Below are 21,137 nucleotides of genomic sequence, written 5' to 3'. Positions count from 1 at the left end.
GCTTCCAGCACCTCTCAGCCCTCCCTCCAGGGAAGGACAGAGGTGCCGGGTTTGAGTCCAAGCTCTGGCGCTTGCTTGCTTTATGACCTCGGGTAAGTCACTTACTCTCCCTGGGCCTCATCTTCCTTGTCTATAAATAATCCAGTAATCCCTCATAGTGAGGTTCTGTGAGGATTAAGACCAGTGCCAGAGAATCTGAGAAAACAGCCACATGCTGAGTCCGGAGGGCAGGCTGGCAGCCCCTGGCCACCTCCAGAGGCTCCCAGGAGGAAGGGTCGGGGGGAGGCTGCTGAGAAGAAACCACAGCAGCAGCAGGTGAGCAGAGCTGCAGGTGTTTATTCTGGGATCCTGACCCCAGGCCCCCTTACCCCACCCCACTTCCACCTCTCTCCTTGTTCCAAGCATGGAGCACATCGAGCCAGGCGCCAGAATCAGGAGGAAGGATGCAGCCCTGGGTGGTGGCTACTCTGCAGAGGGAGGAGAGGGGAGGGGAGGATGAGGCCAAGGCTGGAGCTGGAACAAGAGGGGAGAGTGGGGGCTGTGAGGCCCAGGCCCTGGTTCTCCTGCCTGCCCCACCCTGTGTGCCCTCCCTGGACCTCCCACATCCCCCACCGCCTGCCCCGGCCTTGAGGCAGAGGCCACCTCGTTCCCAGAAATAGGGCCAGTGCCGCCCCGCTGGACCCACCTGGGCAGGCCCTCAGTGCTGGTCCAGGATGAGGGGCACCTGGGCGCTGTCCACACGGGGGGGCAGCCGCTCGCCGGTGCGCACGTTGAACATGGGCAGGGTGGAGAGCGGCCTGGGCACGTCCCGGCTGGCGGCCATCTGCCGCAGCTCCTCCGTGTTCCCTCGGATGCTGCAGTGGTGCATCATCTGGATGCTGGGGGCACAGGACCGGCAGGTTGTCGGCTCTGGGGATCAGCCCCGAGTTTGGGGCCCAGCCTGGCTCTACCTCTGAGCCCCCTACAGCCTCCCTACATGCTACGTGGGGAGAGAGTGACGCATGTGATGCGGGGGGACCAACAGGAAGTTCTATGGTGCCAGCTCCGTGCCAGTGGCCGGGGCACAGGCTCCGGGTGCAGCAGCCTGCATTCAAAGCTATGCACCCTTCTTCACAAGACACTTCACTGCTCCGTGTCTCAGTTTCCTCACCTGTAAAATGGGTCTAACAATACAGCCCCCCCCCCAGCTGGTTGTGGGACTCAGTGAGTGTTTGGGAAACTGCCTGGCGTGTGGTCAGAGCTCCCAGGATGCGGAGACACAGGTGCCTGCGGTGGATCTGTGTCCCCCAGGCCGGCATGCACTGAGCCCTATTTTCTGTCTTCATATTCTGATGATCCCCGAGGTCCCTTTCAGCATGCAGCGCCCCCGCCTAATTCTCTCTCCCACCACTGAACATCCAGCCCTGCCCTCCCCCACCCCTGCCTGAGTCTGTCGAACCTACACCCTCCACCTTTCCCCACGTCCTAGCTTCTGTCCAAGCTGGCCCCCGGAGTCCTGCCAGGCCTTGACCAAGCCCCTTTGGCTCCTCAGGCCTGTCCTCCTCTCCCTCCATGCGTTGGCCTCTCCCACCCCACCCCAGTCAGCCCCCAGCACTGACCAGCTCCAAACACTGAGTCTTGTCTCCCTGTCCTTGTTTCAAACCAAGGCTTCTTGAGGCCTGCACCAAGCTCCACCCCTCCACGGGCCTGAGCGGGCTGATGGCCACACCCCTTGGAAAGTCCTCCCTGAGCCCTGGCCCCAGTTTCTTCTCAGAAGGCTCAGCCTCATTGTCACCGGCCTGATAGGCTTGACGCGCTCACGGGCTCACTTCCTGCTGTCCTGGGCAAGCTTTCCTTCATTCTGACAAGCAGGGCAGCACCCTGGTCAAGCATGAAGGCTTGCTTTGGGTTTGAATGTGAGTTCCACTGCTTACTGGCTGTGTGACCTTGTGCAAGTTACCTTACCTCTCTGTGCCACTGTTTTCATGACTGTAACGCAATTAAATGAGTTAACACAGGAAAACAGAATGTCTCCTGATCAGCATGCATCAGGTGGTCGCTATTATTACAGAAAATCTTCCGTTGCTACCATGACCATTGGTGTTATTTTACCAAGGCAAGTTCACTTGCCCTCCAGTGTAAGGGGGCCCGATACACTTGGCCTTCAGTGGAGGAATGATTCCAATCCCTTCTACACAAAACCACCCTTATTTGTGGGGCCCGGCCTGGAGAGATCTTCCTTGACTACCTCGTTGCCAGGACAGACAGGCAGCCTGGGCTCTTCATTACAAGCAATAAGTTTTGGTTTTCTTAAAGGGGTGGGGCCCCAGGCAGGGCAGAAGCAGCCCTGCCTGCTACTTAATGACCAACCCACCAGGGAGGACAAGGGATCCCCTCTCATGTCCAAGCCTCAATTAGTGGACACAGACTCCAGCTCGAGCCTGACAGGTTAGATTCCAGGAAGGACTTTCCAGCTTCCTGTGGAACGGGCCACACTCCTGGAAGGAGGAGGGCACAGTCCTCTCTGGCCCAGGGGAGGAGGCAGAGTCACCCTCTAGGGCTAGGGGAGGGTCCAAATGAGCTCTTGAGTCTGGAATTTGGCAAGCGGAGTCATTCAAAACACAATGTTCCATTCCCAGGCAAGGGAAGGCTGTGGGGGAGAGGGAGCAAGAAGCGTATGGATGCTGAGGGCTGGAGGCAGCCAGGCAGGCGGTGCTCCCGTGGGGGGAGGGCTGCAGTTAATGGCCCCCTCCCCACGCCCAGCCGCACATCTGGGTCTCATTACTTTGGCAACACGCACAGGTGGAAAAATGTTCTGGGGATGTTTTTCCAGAAGCCAGAGCTGAGGTGCCTTTCCCCCCAGTCCTCCTGCATGAGCACTCGGGCAGAAGAAACAAAGGGGCAGACTTCCTACACACTCGTGCACACACACACACACACACACACACACACCACCAGCACCACCACCACCAGCACACCATCCGCACACCTCGAGCCCCACCCCGCCCCGCCCTGCCCCGTGGGCCGTAGCAGAGGGCTGCCGAGACCCCAGGACTTTCAGCCAGGACATCCGACATGGGTGAAAAGCAAGCAGCAGAATCACAATTTGTGGATAACTTGAAAAATGGTAGTCACTGTTCAAGAAAAAAAAAAGATTTCATAGAAAGAAATCAGAAAATCCATACCAACAAGGGCTAATAGTGCACGTGGTGAAATTGGTTATCGACTTGAAATCGGAGGAAGAGACAGATCTAGATGCCATCGGAGCCACAAAACTGTCCCAGGCCCCGGACAAGTAGTTTAGTTGGTTGGAGCGTTGTCCCCGTGGGCCGAGGTTGCGGGTTCAATCCCCAGTCGGGGCACATATGGGAACCAACCGATGAATGAGTGAACAGGTGGGACAGCAAGCCTGGCAAGTCGATGTTCCTCTCTCTCAAATCGACAAATAATTTAAAAATAGAAAGTTAATTTTTAAAACACTGACCCAGAAAAGCTGGATGTGATGGAAGTAACTGTTCAGAAGAGAATACCCACAATCACAATGGCAGAAAATGTCATCAATCAAACTTGGCACAGGCAAAAAAAAAAACAAAAAACCAAGGATCAAAATCTCCCTTGTAAAATTCACATAGAAAAATCACTGATCTCCACGGGAGAAAAAAATTCTATCAATTAGAAATGAAAATAGAAAAAATAACCTGTTCATTCCTTTGTATAGAAAGTTGATCAAGGAATTAAATCAACTGAGGTAGATCAATTGATTTAGTTGATTTCCAGATCAACTCACTCTGGAAATTTATTCCCCATAAAAATTCATAAATGTCGGTATAATTCCAAACTAAAAATGTATTTCTCAACCCAGTGGGGCAAGAGGGTGGCTGAAAATGGTGGGTTTAAAACTGGGGTCTCCGAAGGCCCTGAAACTGGGCATACACATGCGCACCGGCGGGGGTCCACAGCCCTCCACCCAGGGCACCTGGCATCTCCTGTCCTCCCCTCCCAGGAGGGAACAGGGGGGCCATTGTGACCCTCACAGGATTCTGGTGGCCTCATAATGTCCCCCTGAGGTCACCACAGAGATAAGCCTCCCACCCTCTGCTCCCGAGACACAAGTCTGCTGAGGCCGGCCGTGGGTGCTCACCCTGGGCCCTCCTCCTGGCCACTCAGAGGAAGGCTTGAGCGGCAGCCCTAGGAGGAAGCCTCTGAGGGCAACACAAACTGGGGCGCATCCGCTACGGCAGATTCCCAGCCACCATGCTGGAGGTCCTCGCACCCAGTCCCCTTCCACCGCCCGAGGAAGAGATGCAGAAAGACACTTTGGTGCCACCCTCCTCTGCACCCTCAGCCTCGAACAGTGCCCTCGGCGGCGCAGGCCAGCAGGCCAGTGTGTCGGGAGTCCCTAGCAAGAGCCAGACCGGGTGCCGCGCCTGCCCCAAAGCCTGCAGAAAGCCCAGCATATGCACGGTGATCCTGGAGGTAATGGCAGACAAGGCGGGCCGCAGCCGTGTGTCGCTGGCCACCCTGAAGAAGGCTCTCATCGCCAGGGGCTACAACATGACCCGCAATGCCTGGCGCTTCAAGAAAGTGCTCAAGAGGCTGGTGGACAAGGGTATACTCAAGCGGGTGACCAGCAAGGGGACCTCAGGCTCCTTCCGCATGAACAAGAAGCAGGCCTCCAAGCTCAAGCTCAAGGCCAAAAGACGGGGGCAGAAGAAGCAGTGCCGGTCTAGGCAGCGCCGCTCCAGGCAGCGAAGGTTGCTACTGAACTCCAAACGGGGACGCAGGCGGCTAATCAAGAGGGCTCGCAGGGTGGCCAAATGCCACCGCAATTAACGAGGCAGGCCCAGGGAAACACGCAGGGGGGCCAAGCCCACCGCAGGCTCAGAGCAGTGGCAATAAATGGAGCCTGACTTATTTAACTCCTGCCTCCTGGAGTCTTTGGGGTTCCAGGGAGTGGGGAAGGAAGTGCTGGGGCATGGAGGCCGGGTGAGGCTGCAGGTATAGGAAACCTGGCCAAATTAAGGGCAAATTAAGGGCAAGATGGATTTGGGAAGGGCTTCCTGAATAGGAAACACCCAGAGGCATGAGCTGGTCTCACCACACCACAGGCAAAGCAAACCGAGGCCAGAGAGGGTCACAGTGTGTGGCAGAACCCAGGCTGGATGGAGCCCAAGTGTCGAACCCACAGCCAAGTGGGTGTGAGTGTGAGTGTGAATATGAGTGTGCTGAAAGTCCTTCAAGCTGCTTCTCCAACCTTTTCCCCCATGGTGGCAGGAGAACCCTCCCAAGCCTGACCAGGTCCCCTCCCCTGCCCCATCCCCTGTTAGACTTTTCCATGGAAACCGAAGACCTGGGGAGACCAAGCCAGGATAAGGCCGACCCAGCATCCAGCAGCCCAGGACTGGATCTCAGAGGCCAAGGGTGGCCCCATCACCTCCAAATAATCTGGTCTGTCTGTGCTGCTTGTGGAGGCTAGAGGGTGCCCCCCTGGTGGGGTCAGAGACTGCTACCCAGCCCCCAGCTTCCCCCCTTACTCACTCAGAGGTGGCCAGGTCTCTCTTCAGCCTGTGGAAGAGCAGGGAAAGGGATTAACTGTTATCCACAGCCCCTCCTGGTGCCAGGCAGGACCCCAGCCCTGAGTCACTTAGAAAGGGCCCCCCTCCTTTTCTGGTTGAGTACCCCATTTCCTGGGCAGTCTGGGTCCCCACAAGTGCCACCAAGACTCCACGACTGAGCACCAGCCTCAGTGCCCTCCCTGCCCTCTGTCCCTGTCCCCACACTCACCGTCCCTCCCGTCGGCAGCACATGACATAGGCCAGCAGCAGAGTGAGCAGCAGGGCCACCAGCAGAGGGACCAGGAGGGTGACCAGAGCATCGGTCAGGAAGTCCCTGGCTGTGGCCTCAGTGGGTGGGCAGAAGAAGGGGTCACGTTCCAGGATCCCATCGCCCGGGGTGGGCACCTCGTCTGCAGGCTCTGGCACTGACTTATCCACCTGCTCAGAGAGCCCAGGGCTGACCCAGGAGCAGCTGGCTGGACACAAAGACCACCCCCCTGTACCCGGGGGAACAGGGCAGAGATTCGGGGTGCCACTACCTACTGCCCCATGGGACAGGTTTCCTGCCTGCCTCTCCCAGCTCAGGTGACCCAGCAAAACAAGCACTGGACTGGGAGCTGGGAGAGATTTTCAGAGGCAGGACCAAGCAGTCAGTGGCCAGAGCATAGCTCCCGACTGTCTGGGGTAGAATCCCAACTCAGGTGAGTGCTTACCCCTAGGTGCCTCAGCGTCCTAACCCGGACAGTTGGAACGCTACTGGTATCTGTCTCCTGGGGTGCTTGTAAGAATAACACGGGAGGAATGCTCCAGCCCAGCCCCTAGCCAGCGCTCCAGCATGTCTCTGGTTAGCAGCCCCTGGCTGCGCTATTGGTCAGTTCCCAGAAAGACAGAGCCCTGGGGACCTCAGATACCTCCGCTCAACAACCACAGAACAGTGGTGAGCGTCTCTGATTTATAACGTGGGCCGCAGGCAGATTTGCTCAGTGACCCCTAGAAGGAAGCAGACAGAGTTGTCACACACGGAGGCCTTTGGTCAGGTAAGGGTTTTGCGACCGCTTTGTGGGAGTGATTGTTATGGGACTTCCGGAGCCAGAGAGCCCTGGGTTGTGGACTCTGTCGCCCTCTTGTGGGAGATTGTGGAAGTGAGAGAGAATAATCAGATGGAAGGGGGAGGGATCAGACGGTGAAGGGAGCCCTGTCGAATCCCCACCCGGAGCCAGGGTCTCTCCTTACCAGGGACACATTGCACCAGTCAACTCGGAAGTGAGAGGCCAAGGTGTCGTAGCAGGACAGAAGTGGAGGCTGGCCCTGGGCACAGCGAGCGTGGCTGTCGGGAGACGCCACCATCTTCAGGCAGGTGGAAAATGGTGAGGCAGAGCCCACCTTGATGTATACCCTGGGCCCAGAGAGAAGCCGCTGTTAGCAAATGGGGAGGGTACAGGAAGGTGGAGTTCAGAGCAACCCAGGCTTGGGCGCACGAAGGGAAGGAGGGAGATGAGGGGGTGGACAGCGCCCTGGACCTGGACCGGGACCTGGGAGGTGTCGGCGGGCCTAGGGAGGCAGGTCCGAAAGTTTCCTAGAAAGCATCTCTGTCACGAGCATATTCTCTGCAAACTAACTGACCAAGGCAACTGGACTGTTGGGCAGTCTGGATTCCTCCAGCGGACTCAATGAAGTTGGTCAGTTTGGTTTCATTTCTCCATCGACAAAGTTCTCCCAGAATTCCCATCGTGATGTAAATCTCAGTCCTCCTGGTGGTCCCCACCGTGCCATGCAGACGTGTTGGTCTGAAGACAGTGGGCAACCACAACTACCCGTGGAGCCGGGCTGCAAAGGCGCGTGTAAAGCCAGATTGCGTCCTCTGCTAGAAAACGAACACCTCTCAGTTTGCAAATCCTTCAGTGGGTACAGTTGTCCATCCCACCTCTCAAAACCAGAAGTTTACCCAGCCATGCAAATATGAAAGAGGCACTGCTAATTCACAAGTCCTCCAGAGCATTATTGATTCTTTAGTTGGGAACTGATGACTTTCTTTTTAAAAAAAATTATTTGTTTTTAGAGGGAAAGGGAAGGAAAAAGAAACATCAATGTGTGGTTGCCTGTCATGCGTCCCCTACTGGGGACTTTGCCCACAATCCAGGCATGTGCCCTGACTGGGAATTGAACCAGTAACCCTTTGGTTTGCAGGCCCATGCTCAATCCACTGTGCTACACCAGCCAGGGTTGATGCCTTTCTTAATTAAGGAAGAAGTTTTAGCAGAACAGAAAAAAATGCAATGCCAAACGAGAATAATCAACAATTAAAAATGTATAATACTATGAAGGAAAGACTCCCAAAACAATGCATTTTCATTTTTTGCAATGAAGTCTTATTAATTTTTCATGTTTCATTGTGTCTTTTTAATGTCCCTCTTTTATTTTTTGTTCTTATATCTTTTACAGCAAAATTGCCTTGTGGCCAATTAGTTATGCAGAGAAAATGTTTGCAGCAAAAATGCTCGTAGCCAAAATGCTTGTGGCAAAGATGTTTACAGGAAAGTACATAGAACCATGGTGAGGGGGCTCAAAGGTAGGGAAAACCCCACCTGGAAATTAGGGGGACCCAAGTTCTATGCTTAGCACCCAGACAGAAGGCAAACTGCCTCCTTCTTCAGGAAGCCCTCCTGGGTTGCATGCCTACCCTTCCTTGCGTCCCTCGATGGGAAGGGGAACACGACCCCCACGGTCCAAGGCAGAGGTGATGTTGAGCAGCTGGAGCTCTCCCGGCTCCCAGAGCCCCCCCAAAACTGTGAGGAAGCGGCTGGCAGGTGTTGAGGGCAGCACCTCCTCCACGTCATGGCTGCGCACCAAGAACTCAGCCTGGTATGGCAGCGGGGGGCCTGGAAGTGTCAGGTCTGCATCTCAGGCTGTGCCCAGCCCTGCATAGATCTTTCCCAAGCCTCCCTGCACCCAAGCTCCTCCCTATGTCCCCTCAGATGCCTTCCTTCCTCCCTGACACCCCATCTATCACAGACCCCAAACGCCCTCCCCAACACCCACGGGCTGACAGCAGAGCAGCCACGATTACAACTCCAGAGGTTTTCCAAGATGCCCTGCTCCCCACTCCTTTCCAAGGATTCCCTTCTACACACCCCCTTCAGGGGAGATGCTTCAAGACTGTTGGTGGGGTGTGGGTGGGGCAGGGCGGGTAGTACCTTCTGGGTCCCCGATCAACAGCACCAGCCTCTGCTGGGTGGTGTCAAAGCTGTCCCGGTTGTAGGCTACAACCTGCAGGGAATGGGGAAGAGGCCCAAGGGGCGGGGTTAGAGGTGCAAGGCGGTGCGGCTGGGGCCTGGCAGGACAGGGCTGAGCCACTCCCGAGTTAGAGGCGTGTAAATAATGCGAATGAACACAAATGAACCACCATGTGTGACACAGTCCTCTGGGGTCCCTGCTGATACCTCAATGACCTGGTGTCCTCGATCTTCTGGGGTGGGGCTACCGTAGAGGAAGCCAGGGTGGCGGGGGCTGCGCTGCGTATAGCGAAGCCACCGAGGCAGGTCTGGGTGACCCTGGAGGTGGGCCTGGTAGGTGACAGAGACAGAGGGTGGGACAGCTGGTGGAAGGGAGGAGAGGGCATTGGAGACATGACATGAGCCTTCTTCACCAGCCACGGGCCAGGCCTGCCCAGCTCAGCCCAGCGCCCACGAGGCCCCACTCACCGCCATGCTCAGGAAGGCGGAAGAAGTTTCCATGGTCCAGGGTGTGCACGAAGATACGGCCCACAACTGGGTGTAGGGTGGTCTGCTGGGCCACGGCGCCCCCCAGCCCTGCCAGGAGACCTGTGGGGACCCCGCAGCCCCCCAACTGGTCTTGGCCTCAGCCTGGGGCTCTCCTTCCCCACCATGACCCTGGCACCCCTAAGGGACCAGAAGTGCGTGAGAGGAGGGGCTCCTTTGCTGGCTCCCAGGAGAGGACAGAGTAGGGGCCCTGGAGGTGCCACACTAACTAGTGATGAGACCGGAGCTCAGTGTGATTCCACTTCGTGCGTGTGTGTGTGTGTGTGTGTGTGTGTGTGTGTGTGGTTAGGGCACTGGGAAAAGAACCCCACGGTGAATGTCTGAGAGTCTTCACGGTGCAGGAATGGGAAGGGGCCTTCGGGGGAGGAGGGCAGTCATTCTTGGACCCTCACGCCCTCACCACACATACAGGGAGCAGGCCCCCCTTGGACTGGATAGGAGCTGAGGGAAAGGTGTTCACCAGGCCCCACACCCTCCCAGGGCCGAATTTAGCCCGGGCCCAGAGAGAAGCTGGCCAGGCGGCCGGTTAAAGGGCCCACGACTCTCCTGCTCCTAGGCCCACCCCTGGAGCTGCCAACCCCCACATCCCAGCTCCAGTTCCCTGGGCCTCCCACCAGCACCCTCCCCCTCACGGTCCTACTGACCCCTGCCTCACCCTGAGAAGCCTCCTCCTCCCGGGAACTTCCCTGTTTCCCTGTCATCACGACTAAATCCCACCCCGTCACCCTGGGCCTCGCCCTGAAGGAGGCCCCAACTTGCCCACAAGGAGAGGAGTCCAGACAGGCGCTGCGGGCATGGCTGCCGGAGTGCGGGAGACCGGCACCCTGTGAGTGACGGGGACAGCGGCCTGGAGCAGGGCCGGGGGAGGGACGGGAGGTGTCCCGGAGCAGCTGGGCCTGGTTCAGCCAGCGGAGCCCTCCCTTCCCCACGCGGAGCTGAATCTAGGGTGGACACCCTCCCCTGAATCACCGCTCCCGGTTCTGAGAGAGTGTTTCCTACCCACAGCCCCCGCCTTAAAACCGGGATGGCTCCCCTTGCCCAGAGTTCCCTGGCTGCTGGTGGCCTTCAGGCTCTTCCTGTCCCTGGCCATCCTGTCTAGAATCCCCTCCTCTACCCCCCACCACCCACGCCCCGCCCCACCCCAGGCTTCTGCCCAGCCTCTACCACCCTCCAATCGGAGACGCCGTCCTCGGTCTGCACACGCAGCCCACTCGGCGTGCTCTGCCGGGTTCCTTTCCTGCAAACCTCCCTTCACCTTTGAGGACTCCGCACCCCGCATCCTCTCCTCCCCGAACCTTTCTGTTCTCCCCCAGGCCCAGCCAGAGGGCCTCTTAACCCCTGGGACAGCCCGACCACACAGCTTTTGGGGGTGAAGTAGGATCTTATTTTCTTTGGATCCTGGTCCAGGTCCTGGCAACTAGCAGGTGCTGGGGGCTGGTCACAGCTTCCTCCACAGCGCACCAGGTGGGTGCCTGCCCACCCTGCTCTCAGCCCCAGCCCAAGCACCTCCAAGGCGTCCCCCAGGTCTGAGAAGAGAGAGGTGCCTAGACCGGACCGGCCAGGTAGAGTCAGGGGAGCGGGACCCAGGCTGAGGCCCTGGAAGCCTGGACGTGAATCACCTTGACTGCTTCCTGGAGACCTGTCCTCGAAAGAGGTCGGGCTCCCTGGACATTGTTTCCACCACGACAAACTGGCACGGATAGTGCCTGCCTCTCGGTGTCCTTCTGAAGAATCCACAAAATCACGAATGCAGCACGAGTTCACGGAGCACCTACCAGGGAGCAGGCGCCCGAGGAGGCAGAGGGGAGCAGCCCCTGGCCGTGTGGGGCTTGCGTGCTGGTGGGCAGTGACAGCCAACCCTGCCTGCTACGTGCCGCAGGTCTGACGTCTGTTTACGTGGAGTAACTCACTCCCCCTCACGGCAGTTCCACGAGGTAGGAGTTATTGTCCCCATTTACAGATGAGAAAACTGAGGCACAAGGAGGGTATAACTTCCCCAAGGCCACACTGCCGACCAGCTGAGTGCGTGTAAAGCGCTCAGCCCAGGACTGACTTAGTCCATGGCACTTCTTCCCTTTCTTTCTGCATCAGCTGAAAGACCCCAGTGTGGGTATGAAGGGGGATACCTTGCTTCTGGGGGCTTCCCACTCAGAGCAGGTGAGGGACAGACCCCCCAGCTGCCCTCGGAAGGAGCCAGGGGCTCACAGATGCCAAGGTTCCAAATTTCTTGGTGCCTATTGGAGCATCCCTGCTGACCTTGGGGAAAGGGCGTCACCACCTCAACCCCGTGACCAAAGGCCTGGGCAAGGATACCTAGGTTCTGCCCTGGGTAGGGGCTGAAGAGGCGGGGGGTGGCCTGCAGACTGGGGTGCCTGGTGAGCAGGCGACTTAGTCCTTTTCCTTTCCTCTCTCTTCATCTGACTGTCCTGCCTGTGTCTGGAGAGCCAGCAAACTCCAGAGTCAGCGTCCACTAGGGCTCTCGGTCAGGAAGGTGTTTGACCAAGAGTCACCTTGGCACCTCTCTGCCCTCTCAGAGTGGGGGACAAAAGGCAGAGGGTTCTGGAGGCAGAGGGAGAGTCCGAGGGCGCCGGGGGAGCAGGCGGAGGTGCCAGCGCCGGGCCAGCTGCCCAGGCCCCAGCCCCTCAGCAGCACCATGTGACTCCCTCCCTTTCCCTGCTGCCTCTTGTGCTATTTTTGGAGTCACCCACTCATACCCTCTGCTGTCTTAAGGTGGCAGTGCCTGAACTCAGTGCCACCTGGCCCAGAGAAGCCAGCCTTCCTTACTGATGCTTCTCCCCTTCCCCAAGACCAGGGGAACCAGGGACTGTGTCAGGGCCCAGCTGGACGTCCCCTGAAAGTCCCCCCTGGCCCAGCAGGGGACCTCCCCTCCTCACAGCAGTCTGTGGCTGTAAGATTCAACCCCTTCTCTAATGAGCCCCCCATAGAGCCATCACCCAGCTTCTGCAGTTGATTCTCAGCCCGTCTGGTTTTACCTACACCCCTCCCGATTTCCCCCTCCTGTTTAATCGCCTCTTTCGCTGTATCGGTATGTATCTTTGGAAGAGAATAATTTTTTAACATAATCACAATTATTATATCTGATCACACGAGTAGACCTCAAAGTTCATGATTCCTTGATATCAGATCTGTAGAGTTGAAATTTCCAATTTATCATGTCCTTTTTTTTATGATGTATTTGGATCAGGATTTGAATAAAGTGCACACACTGCCACTGATTGACAGGACTCTTTAAATGTCTTTATGGGTCCCTGCTCCCTCTCTCCCCCCCTCTCTCTCTCTTTCCTTGAGGGAACCAGGTTATTTGTTGTGTAATTTTCCACAGTCTGAGTTCTGCTGACGGCATCTTTCACGTGTTCCTCTGACCTCTGTACTTCTTGTAAATTGTATTTCCTGCACATTACTTTTCATAAACTGTAGTTGGGTCAAGAGTCCCGATCAGGTGTAGGTTCCCTTTCCTGTGCCCAGACCGCATCTTCCACCTGCTCATTTTTTAAAAACAAAATGGTGGTATTCCAATTCAATCACTCTTTCCTTTACTAGCTGGAACAAATCTAGGCAGGAAAAACTGCCCCTCACTTACTAGTTGGTTGTGGAACGCCACACAGCTCATATAGGAAAGACGGGATAAATGCTTGACTCTATTCCTGCGTTCACCAATTTCCAAATAATGAGTTGATTCCCTGGCATCCTCTAAACTGTGACCAATTAGCTTTTTCAAATTAGTAGTATAATTATGAATGTATGGGTTTAAAGGTGTTTGATTGCTTCAACACGCTGTGACTAGGTGTCTGCCTTGGTGCTAAGGTATCCCGTCTTCAGCTGCCGATTTGGCCCTCACCAGTTGCACCAATCCCTCTCCGGTCCTGGAGGGTCAGGTCTCCACCTCTCTCTCAGCTCGTCCTGCCCTCAGCTATCTGGGTCTCTCTCCCTGCCACTTTGCCACCTGCACCTGTCTCCCCAGATTGCTGCCGGATCTTGGTCCTTCAGTGTCTCAGTGGTTCTGTCTGGTCCCTTGTACCTCTCTCCCCATCCCAGTGAATGTTTGCTGAATGAATGGTGATTGAATGAACGAATGCATCTTCTCCCCAGTTCTGACACATCCCACTTCCGTCTCTATGAACCTGTCTCTTGCTCGCTGAGGGCCATGTTTTCTTCGTCTGTGTCTAAAACGGGGGATTATATGTTGTCATGAGGGACAAAGGAAAGAGATTCCCGTCATTGTGATCTGATAGTCGCAGCTGCTTCCCAGACTCCACCCACATCCTTCTCAGCCAGCCTCCTCGCCGCTCCCAGCGCAGCAACAAAGGGGTGCGATCTGACAGCTCGCCACGAGGGGGCGCATCCGCCGGCTCCAGCCCGGACTTGCGCCTGCGCAACTTGAGCACAGAGCTCGGGGTTGGCAGCGAGCGGGGAGGGGAGAGACTGGGTGGTTGCCAAGCGCCCGGCCCCGGTTGGGGGATGCGCGTCAGAACGCGACGACTAGAGGGAGTGACGGAGGAGGGGACCCACGCCTCTAGCTGTACCTCTTCGTCCCCTTCCGGGTCCAGAGGATGTTCTTCCAAACGGGGAAGAGAACCCGCGTGGAGTCAGGGGGCTGGACACAATGCCCCCTTCCCCACCCTCCCCATAATATGTGTCAACCCTCGGATTTCCAAGGCATCTTTATTTCCCCAGTTACCCCGCGCCCACCCACGGCATTGGGGGCACCTGCCTGCGGACCTAAGTATATCCAGTCTCCTCCTTTCTTATTGGTGGACTTCAGCCCTCCAAGGTGTTCCTTGAGCCCGGTGGCCCCCGACGTGGCACGTCGTGAGTCTGAGACCGACCTGAGGCCCTCCCTGGCCAAACCTGTTAACTTAGAGAGGAGGGGAGGGACCGGCCGAGGTCCTACAGAACAGTGTCCTGCACAACCAGGGCTGTGGACGGCAAGCCCAGGGCCCCTTTCCACTGACACTTTCTCTCTGTAAAAAGGGACCAATAAGGGTGGATGAAATAACGGAAGCAGAAGTGCTTTGTGGACTGTAAAGCTCTGGAGAAAGTAAGGGGTCTCTTACTTATTTATAACTGACAGTGCAGGGCGATCTGCCTAGGGCCAGCCCACTGGTACAGCCTGAGAGCAGGGAAAAGTCAGTTAGAAGCCACCACTCGGTAATGGAGGGATTAGGAAAGTAAAATAAAGAAAATCTCTGACATATTTTTGCAGATGGTGTGATTATTTATATAGAAAATCTAAGATTCTGCAGGCATGTTATTGAGTTATTAAGAGAGATCAGCAAGGCTGCTGGACAAAGATTAACATACAATAAAACAAAATTCAACAGTGTTTATATGAGCAATAATTCATTTGAAACTACAATGTCTCTTTAAAAAGACATTCACAATAAAATCAAAATTGTACAGAACCCAGAAGTGTCTTGGAAAAGACATTTAAAGATATCTGTGAAGAAAAACTACAGGTTATAAACGGAATAAACTGAGAGATGGAGACGTGTCTTAATTTTGGGGATGAGAAGCCTCCATGTCACAAAGACAATTTCTCCATATTAATCTACTGATTTAATGCAAGTCTGCTAAACAGCCCTGGAGGACTTTTTCGGAGAGCGAGGCAGACTGATTCTAAAATTCATCTGGAAGAGCAAAGGACCCGGAAGAGACGAGACAGTCCTGAAAAGGAGTAAGTCCCTATCGGAGACCGAGATTTATTTGAAAGTGATAGTAATTAAAACAATGTGGCACCCGTGCGGGGCTAGACAAAGAGATCAATAGAACAGAGTGCCCGGAAACAGTTCCAAGTGTGCGGGGGGGATCTGATTTATGATGGCAGTGGCACTGCAGCTCAGTGAGAGGGAACAAGCTATTCAATAAGAAAGTGGGGTGACATTTGGCTTTTCATAGGAAAGTTCTTCACACCATCCAGAAAGATTAATTCCAGATGGAGGAAGACCTACAAGCAAAAAAAGTAAACCTTTAGAACAATTAGGAAGAAAAAATCTAAGAGATTTCAGGATAGGAAAAGATTTCTTAGGCAAAAGAAAACATAATTCACAAAAAACTGATCAATGTTACTACATTACCAAAAATAAAAACAAAAACAAGCTTTCTGCTATGAAAATGCCATGATAAACAAAGTTAAAAGACAAACAAAGTTAAAAGCCTGAGTGGTAATGTTAGCGGCACACAAAACAAGTAACGGTTAGTGTCCAGGATATAAAGGCCTCCTCCTACAAATCAATAAGGAAAGCACAGACCTTCTGAGTGCCACCCCAGGGGCATTCTTTCCCTCTTCCTTGCTAAGAAAACCCCAGTGTGGTGGGAGTCAGGGGTCTAGGCTTTGCTGGAGGGTGGGCCTGTCCCATCCCCATCAGGTAGACAGTGATTGGTTTAAACAGCGTGATGATCCAGTTCCTCTGATTAATGATTGGTTTAGGTGTGAACATGCGTGCAACTGTGTTTGCGAAGACTGGAAGGGAGGTCTCCTGTGGGGCCTTTGGGAAGAGACACTAGGGACCCATTCACTGCCTTCTGCCTCTACACATCGCTGTCCTCGTGAGACACAGGGAGCTGAGCCTGCCACCCGGGATCATGAAGGGGCCAGTCTAAGAGGCTAGCCCACAAATGAGGAGGGTACGATAAGAAGATAGAAAGAACCTGGTCCGTGAGCCTCTAAACAAACTGACCCTTGTACTTCTTGTGACATGAGGTAGTAAAATTCCTTTTTGGCTCAAATCACATCTAGTTGGGCTTTCTGGTAGCAAAGGCTGCAACAGATACCCAAGGATACGGACATAAGCAATTTGCCCCGAGGAAACCCAGATGGCCCACAAGCATGATAAGATGCTTGACCTCATAGGCAAGAAATGCAGATGCAAATGAGAAACCACTTCACGCCCCTCAGACTGGCAAAAATAAAGTCTAACAAGAGCAGATGTTGGCCAGAATGTAGTCTTGTACAAACGCTAGTGGTGAGAACATAAATTGGTTCGGTCACTTCGGACAGCAATTTCACAGTCAAGTTGAATGCGTGGTGACCCTACAACTCCGGCTTTCTGCTCCTAGGTATATATATATTCCAAAGATGGTTTGGACAAGTACAATGGAGCAAGTGCCAAATAAATTGTGGTGTATTCGCAAGAGTTGAAATGAAGGAACCAAAGACACATGTCAGCGTGGCTACACTTGGAAAAAAGTGTCAAGTGGGAAAATAAACCCACAAACGATACACACGGCATACACACAGTAGGATGGTTGTTATATATGCGGACATTGTAATAATACAGAAAGTGTTGCAATGTGTTGCTTTCTGGATACTTAAGTATGTGGGGAAAACACGACATTGTGACTAGACATACAGTGGAAGGAAATTCAGACACGTGCTACAACATAGATGAACCTTGGAGTCACTATGCTAAGCGAAATAAGTCAAATGCAAAAGGACAAATACTGTGGTTCCACTTACGTGGGGTGCCTAGAGCGGTCAAGTTCACAGAGACAGGAAGTAGGACGGTGGCCGTCAGGAGCTGGGAGGGGGAGACAGAGCGAGTTACCATTTCATGGACACAGAGTTTCATCTGGGAAGACGGAAACAGTTCTGGAGGCGGATGGCGGTTGCACAACCATGCGAATGTGCTTCACACCACTGAACCATACACTTTAAGTGAAAATAGTAAATGCCATGTTATGTATATTTTACCACGAATAATAATACATTTGAAAGCATGGGCTCTTAATGCATGCATTCCCAATGTGTGAGAGTTCCTAGGGCTGGCTGTGGGGCTGGGGAGAGAGGAGTCTTCAGCTCAGACTCTCATGACAATGCTGGATTTGTCGATTCGATTTGTGATGTGATTCTCGGAACTTTTCTTAGTTTTAAAGAAACGTTCCAAACTAAAAGCAAAAAAAAAAAAAAAAAAAAAAGGATGAATAATTTTTCTTGAGAGTTCTGAGATGAAAAACTGCCCTGAGGTGGCAGGATTTGTCCTCCCATCTCTCATCCCCAAGACCACGTGAAGTGCAAGGAGGTGAGTATGAGAGGCTGGACTTGCAGAGGCTGCCCCTGTGCCAGGTGCCACCTCAGCCCTGCAGAGCCTGGCAGGAGGGGAGCTGGCAGGGGCAGGGGCAGGATGCTCTTTCCCTTGACCCAGGGCAGTGAGGCAAAGGCTGGCGGAGGAAGGTGACTTTAAGAGCCAGCCTCCTCCTCTGCACCCACTGCAAGAGATCCAGAGAGCAGATGAAAATAGAAGCCACCATCAAAACTTGAGGAATGTGTGTTATTGACGACAGGAGCGGGCAGCAGGAAGAATTCTTCGAATCTGCTGAACACAAAATGTATTGCCCAATCTTTCCGGTTGGTTTTTTCCTTTGACCTCCCTGCATATCTCTGGAGCTCCCACAGCTCTGACTGTCTGGGTTGCAAAATACATATTTGCAGGCCTTCTAAGTCTGGCTAAATATAGGCTTTCTTTTAAAGCAACTGATGATTTAGAGAAATCTTTCCTCCGCCCCACCCCTCCTTGCCCCCCAACACACACGCACACTCCCCTTCCTGGTCTCCTTCCTAGGTCTCCAGGAGGCATCCCAACTTTCCCAGTGGCACTAGAGTGAAGTGTGGAGCGGGAGTAGAAGGAAGTGGGCGGGGCAGGACAGAGGGTCATGAGCAGCAAGGCAGCCTCCCAGCTGTGGGACAACCGTGAGGGATCCCCCTCCCTGCAGGCGCAATGGGGGACTGAGGAACCAAGAAGCAGGAATGTCAAACCCTCTGGAAGGTAGAGAAGGTCACCCTCACTCCAAAAGATGATTCCAAAACACTTGGAAGGGCTGCAGGGCAGGGGGTGCTTATGCTGCAGAATCTCCTATAACGGATCTTGAAACGGGAGTGTCAAGCTCATTTTCGCCAGGGCCACTTCAGCCTCGAGGTTACCTTCAAAGGGCCGATTGTAATTTTAGGACTGTGTAACTAACTACTCCTTAACTAGGGGCAAGGAGCTCTGCGCTGCTGCTGGGTAAAAACAAGGTGCCGGACGGGATTTGGTCCAGGGGACTTGTGTATGCCACCTGTGGCTTAAAAGGAAATGAGTCCCGAGAAAGACACAGGACGAGAAACGTACTCTGATCTGCTTTCAGCCACATCGCCCCACACATGAGTACATGTGTGCACACACTCATACATGTTCAGATACACGTGCAATCAATGCCAGCCAACACCAAGCTCCTGCTTTGTGCCAGGGGCTCTTCTAAATGCCTTATGCACTTTGAACTCATTTAATCCTCATAACCCCAGTATATTATCCCAATTTGAAAGTGGGGGGTTTGAAGTCCCTTACCTGGGAAGTGGCAGGTTGGGGATCCTAATTAAGACGATCTGGCTTCACAGCCCTTGTTCTGCTCTGCTCCACAGTGAGGGGGGAAGGCCCAGCATCGCCCACGATTGGGAGACACACACAGACATCCAAATTAGGCCTTTTGAGGAAATAGGGGCTTTGAGAGCAGAAATGACAAGTCCCAGGTCACCGGCAAATGGGTGGAGCTAGGACTCAGTTCAGCCCTCTGAACCCTTGCCTGGGCTCTTTCCCCAAAACTGGGTCAGTCACTTTTCTCTCCACACCTCAGCCTTCCTCATGCTCCCTGGGAAGGGGTCAGCCAAGGGCCATTAAAGGCCCTCCAACACTGACTTCTGGGATTCGAGTTCGGTATATAATGCATGCACTAGACACACCTTTCTAGTTTTCAAGTCCCTAGCAGAGTAGGACGGACACAGGACAGTGACCGGGGAAGGGAAGCACCACTTTCTGAGGCTGAGTCTCAGAGGCCCCGGGGCCCCAAAGGCTCTTGGGAGAAGCCAGCTTCGGCATCCAGCTGGGGCCTGACCCTGGGTGCTGAGCATTTGGGACTTAACATAAATCAGATCTCTCCCTGGCATCATCACCCATCTTTACAGTTCTGCCTAGTGTTTAAAATGAGCAAGCCTCAAGGAACAGGTCAGAGGGTCCTCATCAGATTTGGGGGTGGGTGGGAAACCAGGAAGGGGCTTTATCCAGGGGGGACTTGGGGTAGATGACCTGTCCTTATTTAAGGCTCCAGGCTTTTTAGCAAGGACTATGAAAGGCAACTCCTTCCCCACACAGCCGGTGATCTGTGTTCTAGTCATTTTCAGCTCAGTGTATCTTCTCAGAGCACAGAGAGGCTAAGTGACTTGTCCAAGGTCACACAGCTAGTGAACGGTGAAGCCAGAATTTGAACTCTGACAGCCTAGCTCCTGGGTCAGCTTGGGGAACCACTCCACTCTCCATTCCAAGGCAAAGATAAGGAAGGAACTTTCACTCAAAGACCACCAGGCAATTTGGCCATCAAAGCCTCCTCCACAAAGGACAATGGAAAAGGAAAGTTAAATCACCCTGGGGTACTCAACTGGAGGAATCAGGTGAGAATCACAGCCTGAGGAATAAAAATTAGATTTAAACCCTCCAATTTGGATGGTAATCCTCCCTAAAATAATAGTCCTCCCCCTCATCACAGGCGTGGGAGGTGCGGCCAAAAATGCACTACTTAAGGCAGGCCGAGAGGTGATGGAGACAACGCCATGCCCCACCCATCTCCCAGGCCAGCGGGCTTGGTGCCTGGCTCCAGGGAAGGAGTGACGGTAAAGCACTTACTGCTCCATAAAAGCTTCTTCAGGAATTTTGGCTAGGAGTGTCATTGAGCTAACCAGGAGTCAGAGAAAAAAATAATCCCACTCATTAGCCCCAGTCATCCAAGTTCTGAGCTGGCTCCACCCTCCCGTATCCCAGAGCCCTTAAAGGGGCTTCACTTTTGGAAATCTCAGGGCAAGGGAGACCCACGCATCCCAAGGATTCTAGTTCGATCCGAGGTGCTGCTGAAGATGTTGCTGGGGATCCTAGGGTCCCTGGGCCTGAGAGCTGGTACTCAGTTCCTCCCCACACCCTCGGGAGCCATCTTTCCCACCTGGCCAGAAGCGTGGGCACAGACCCCTTGGGCTGGGACCAGTTACGATGACTCACGGGAGGGTGTGGGAGATTCTGGGCAGAACACCCAAGGCCCTGCACCCTCCTTCAATACACACAGAGCTTCTGAGGACACTGGGCCCAAAACCCCAATCCCCAGTGAGGTGAGACTTCCATCTCACCCACATCCATAGTTGGGTTGGGGACTGTGGGGAACCAGTCAAGCCTCAGATTTGAGCTTGGAATCACAAGTCCCAAAGTTTGTTCCTGAAAGCAGTCTTTCAAGACGGATTAGGAGGGGAGATTGAAGCTGGCTTCTTCCTTCTGCCCCAGTGCCAGAGGGTAAAATTGGGGAGGGGGAAGTTTCTTGAGCATCTGGGGCAAAGAAGCAGGTGGCCTTGGAAAGCCTCTGGGTTCGTTTCCAGCTCCAGCTCAGAACCCAAATCTTCCCTCTCACTTAGCCTCAGGCTTTGCCAGCCTCAAGATTCAGTCCTGTGATTCCGGGCCCCTCCCTGTCCCAATATTCAGGGTTCCCAGGCGGCTTCCCACACCATCCCCCACGCTCTTTTACACGTGCGGACTGGTTTATATCCCACAAAACCCACACACACTCCTACAGTGGAGGGGTGGGAGGACTCTCTTTGACAGCCCTTCTAGGCAAAGGGTGGAGAGAGTGGGAGATTGGGAAGAAGAGGAAGAGGATGGAAGGGAAGAGGGCGGGGGAGGAGGCAGAGGCCGCAGGAAGGCCTAAAATGCAGGAAGCAGCTGGGAGTGGGGGGGAGGCTTTGTGCCTGAGTTATTCTCTGGGTCCTAGGGTCCACAATGTTCATCATTTTCCAGGATGT

General features: G+C 54.2%; 2 protein-coding genes across 5 annotated transcripts; one reads left to right on the top strand and one right to left on the bottom strand.

Moving 5' to 3' along the window:
* Nucleotides 1–316: 316 nt before the first annotated feature.
* Nucleotides 317–10,411, bottom strand: SGCA (sarcoglycan alpha). Of its 4 annotated transcripts, none has more exons than XM_037149985.2 (10): nt 10,313–10,411; nt 9,236–9,355; nt 8,975–9,129; nt 8,729–8,801; nt 8,215–8,413; nt 6,768–6,930; nt 5,764–5,972; nt 5,518–5,544; nt 686–878; nt 317–513 (listed from the first exon to the last, which is right to left on the bottom strand). In XM_037149985.2, exons 1-9 carry the CDS (start codon nt 10,401–10,403, stop codon nt 698–700), a joined length of 1,218 nt encoding a protein of 405 aa, XP_037005880.2. In that variant the 5' UTR covers nt 10,404–10,411; the 3' UTR covers nt 317–513; nt 686–697. The 4 variants fall into 4 exon arrangements, with proteins under 4 accessions (XP_037005880.2, XP_037005881.2, XP_037005882.2 ...); XM_037149986.2 differs by having other exon boundaries at nt 317–467; XM_037149987.2 differs by having other exon boundaries at nt 10,073–10,392.
* LOC119052649 (spermatid-specific linker histone H1-like protein) lies at nt 4,215–4,812 on the top strand. The gene has a single exon (XM_037149989.2). It carries the CDS (start codon nt 4,234–4,236, stop codon nt 4,810–4,812), a length of 579 nt encoding a protein of 192 aa, XP_037005884.2. The 5' UTR covers nt 4,215–4,233.
* Nucleotides 10,412–21,137: the final 10,726 nt, after the last annotated feature.

The sequence above is a fragment of the Artibeus jamaicensis genome, unplaced genomic scaffold (genome assembly GCF_021234435.1).
Source record: "Artibeus jamaicensis isolate MK-2021 breed Jamaican fruit bat unplaced genomic scaffold, CSHL_Jam_final contig_1998, whole genome shotgun sequence".
Lineage (NCBI taxonomy): Eukaryota > Metazoa > Chordata > Mammalia > Chiroptera > Phyllostomidae > Artibeus > Artibeus jamaicensis.
Note: the sequence above shows the minus strand (reverse complement) of the source record. Positions and strands in the feature narration are given on the sequence as shown.

Coding starts and splice junctions, on each gene's coding strand:
- LOC119052649 (XM_037149989.2), top strand. CDS start 4,234: ATGCTGGAGGTCCTCGCACCCAGTCCCCTTCCACCGCCCGAGGAAGAG.
- SGCA (XM_037149985.2), bottom strand. CDS start 10,403: ATGGCCAGGGACAGGAAGAGCCTGAAGGCCACCAGCAGCCAGGGAACT. Junction 6,931..8,214: donor ATCGAGGGACGCAAGGAAGG/GTAGGCATGCAA, acceptor CTCTGGGCCCAG/GGTATACATCAAGGTGGGCT. Junction 879..5,517: donor AGAGACCTGGCCACCTCTGA/GTGAGTAAGGGG, acceptor CTGTGCCCCCAG/CATCCAGATGATGCACCACT.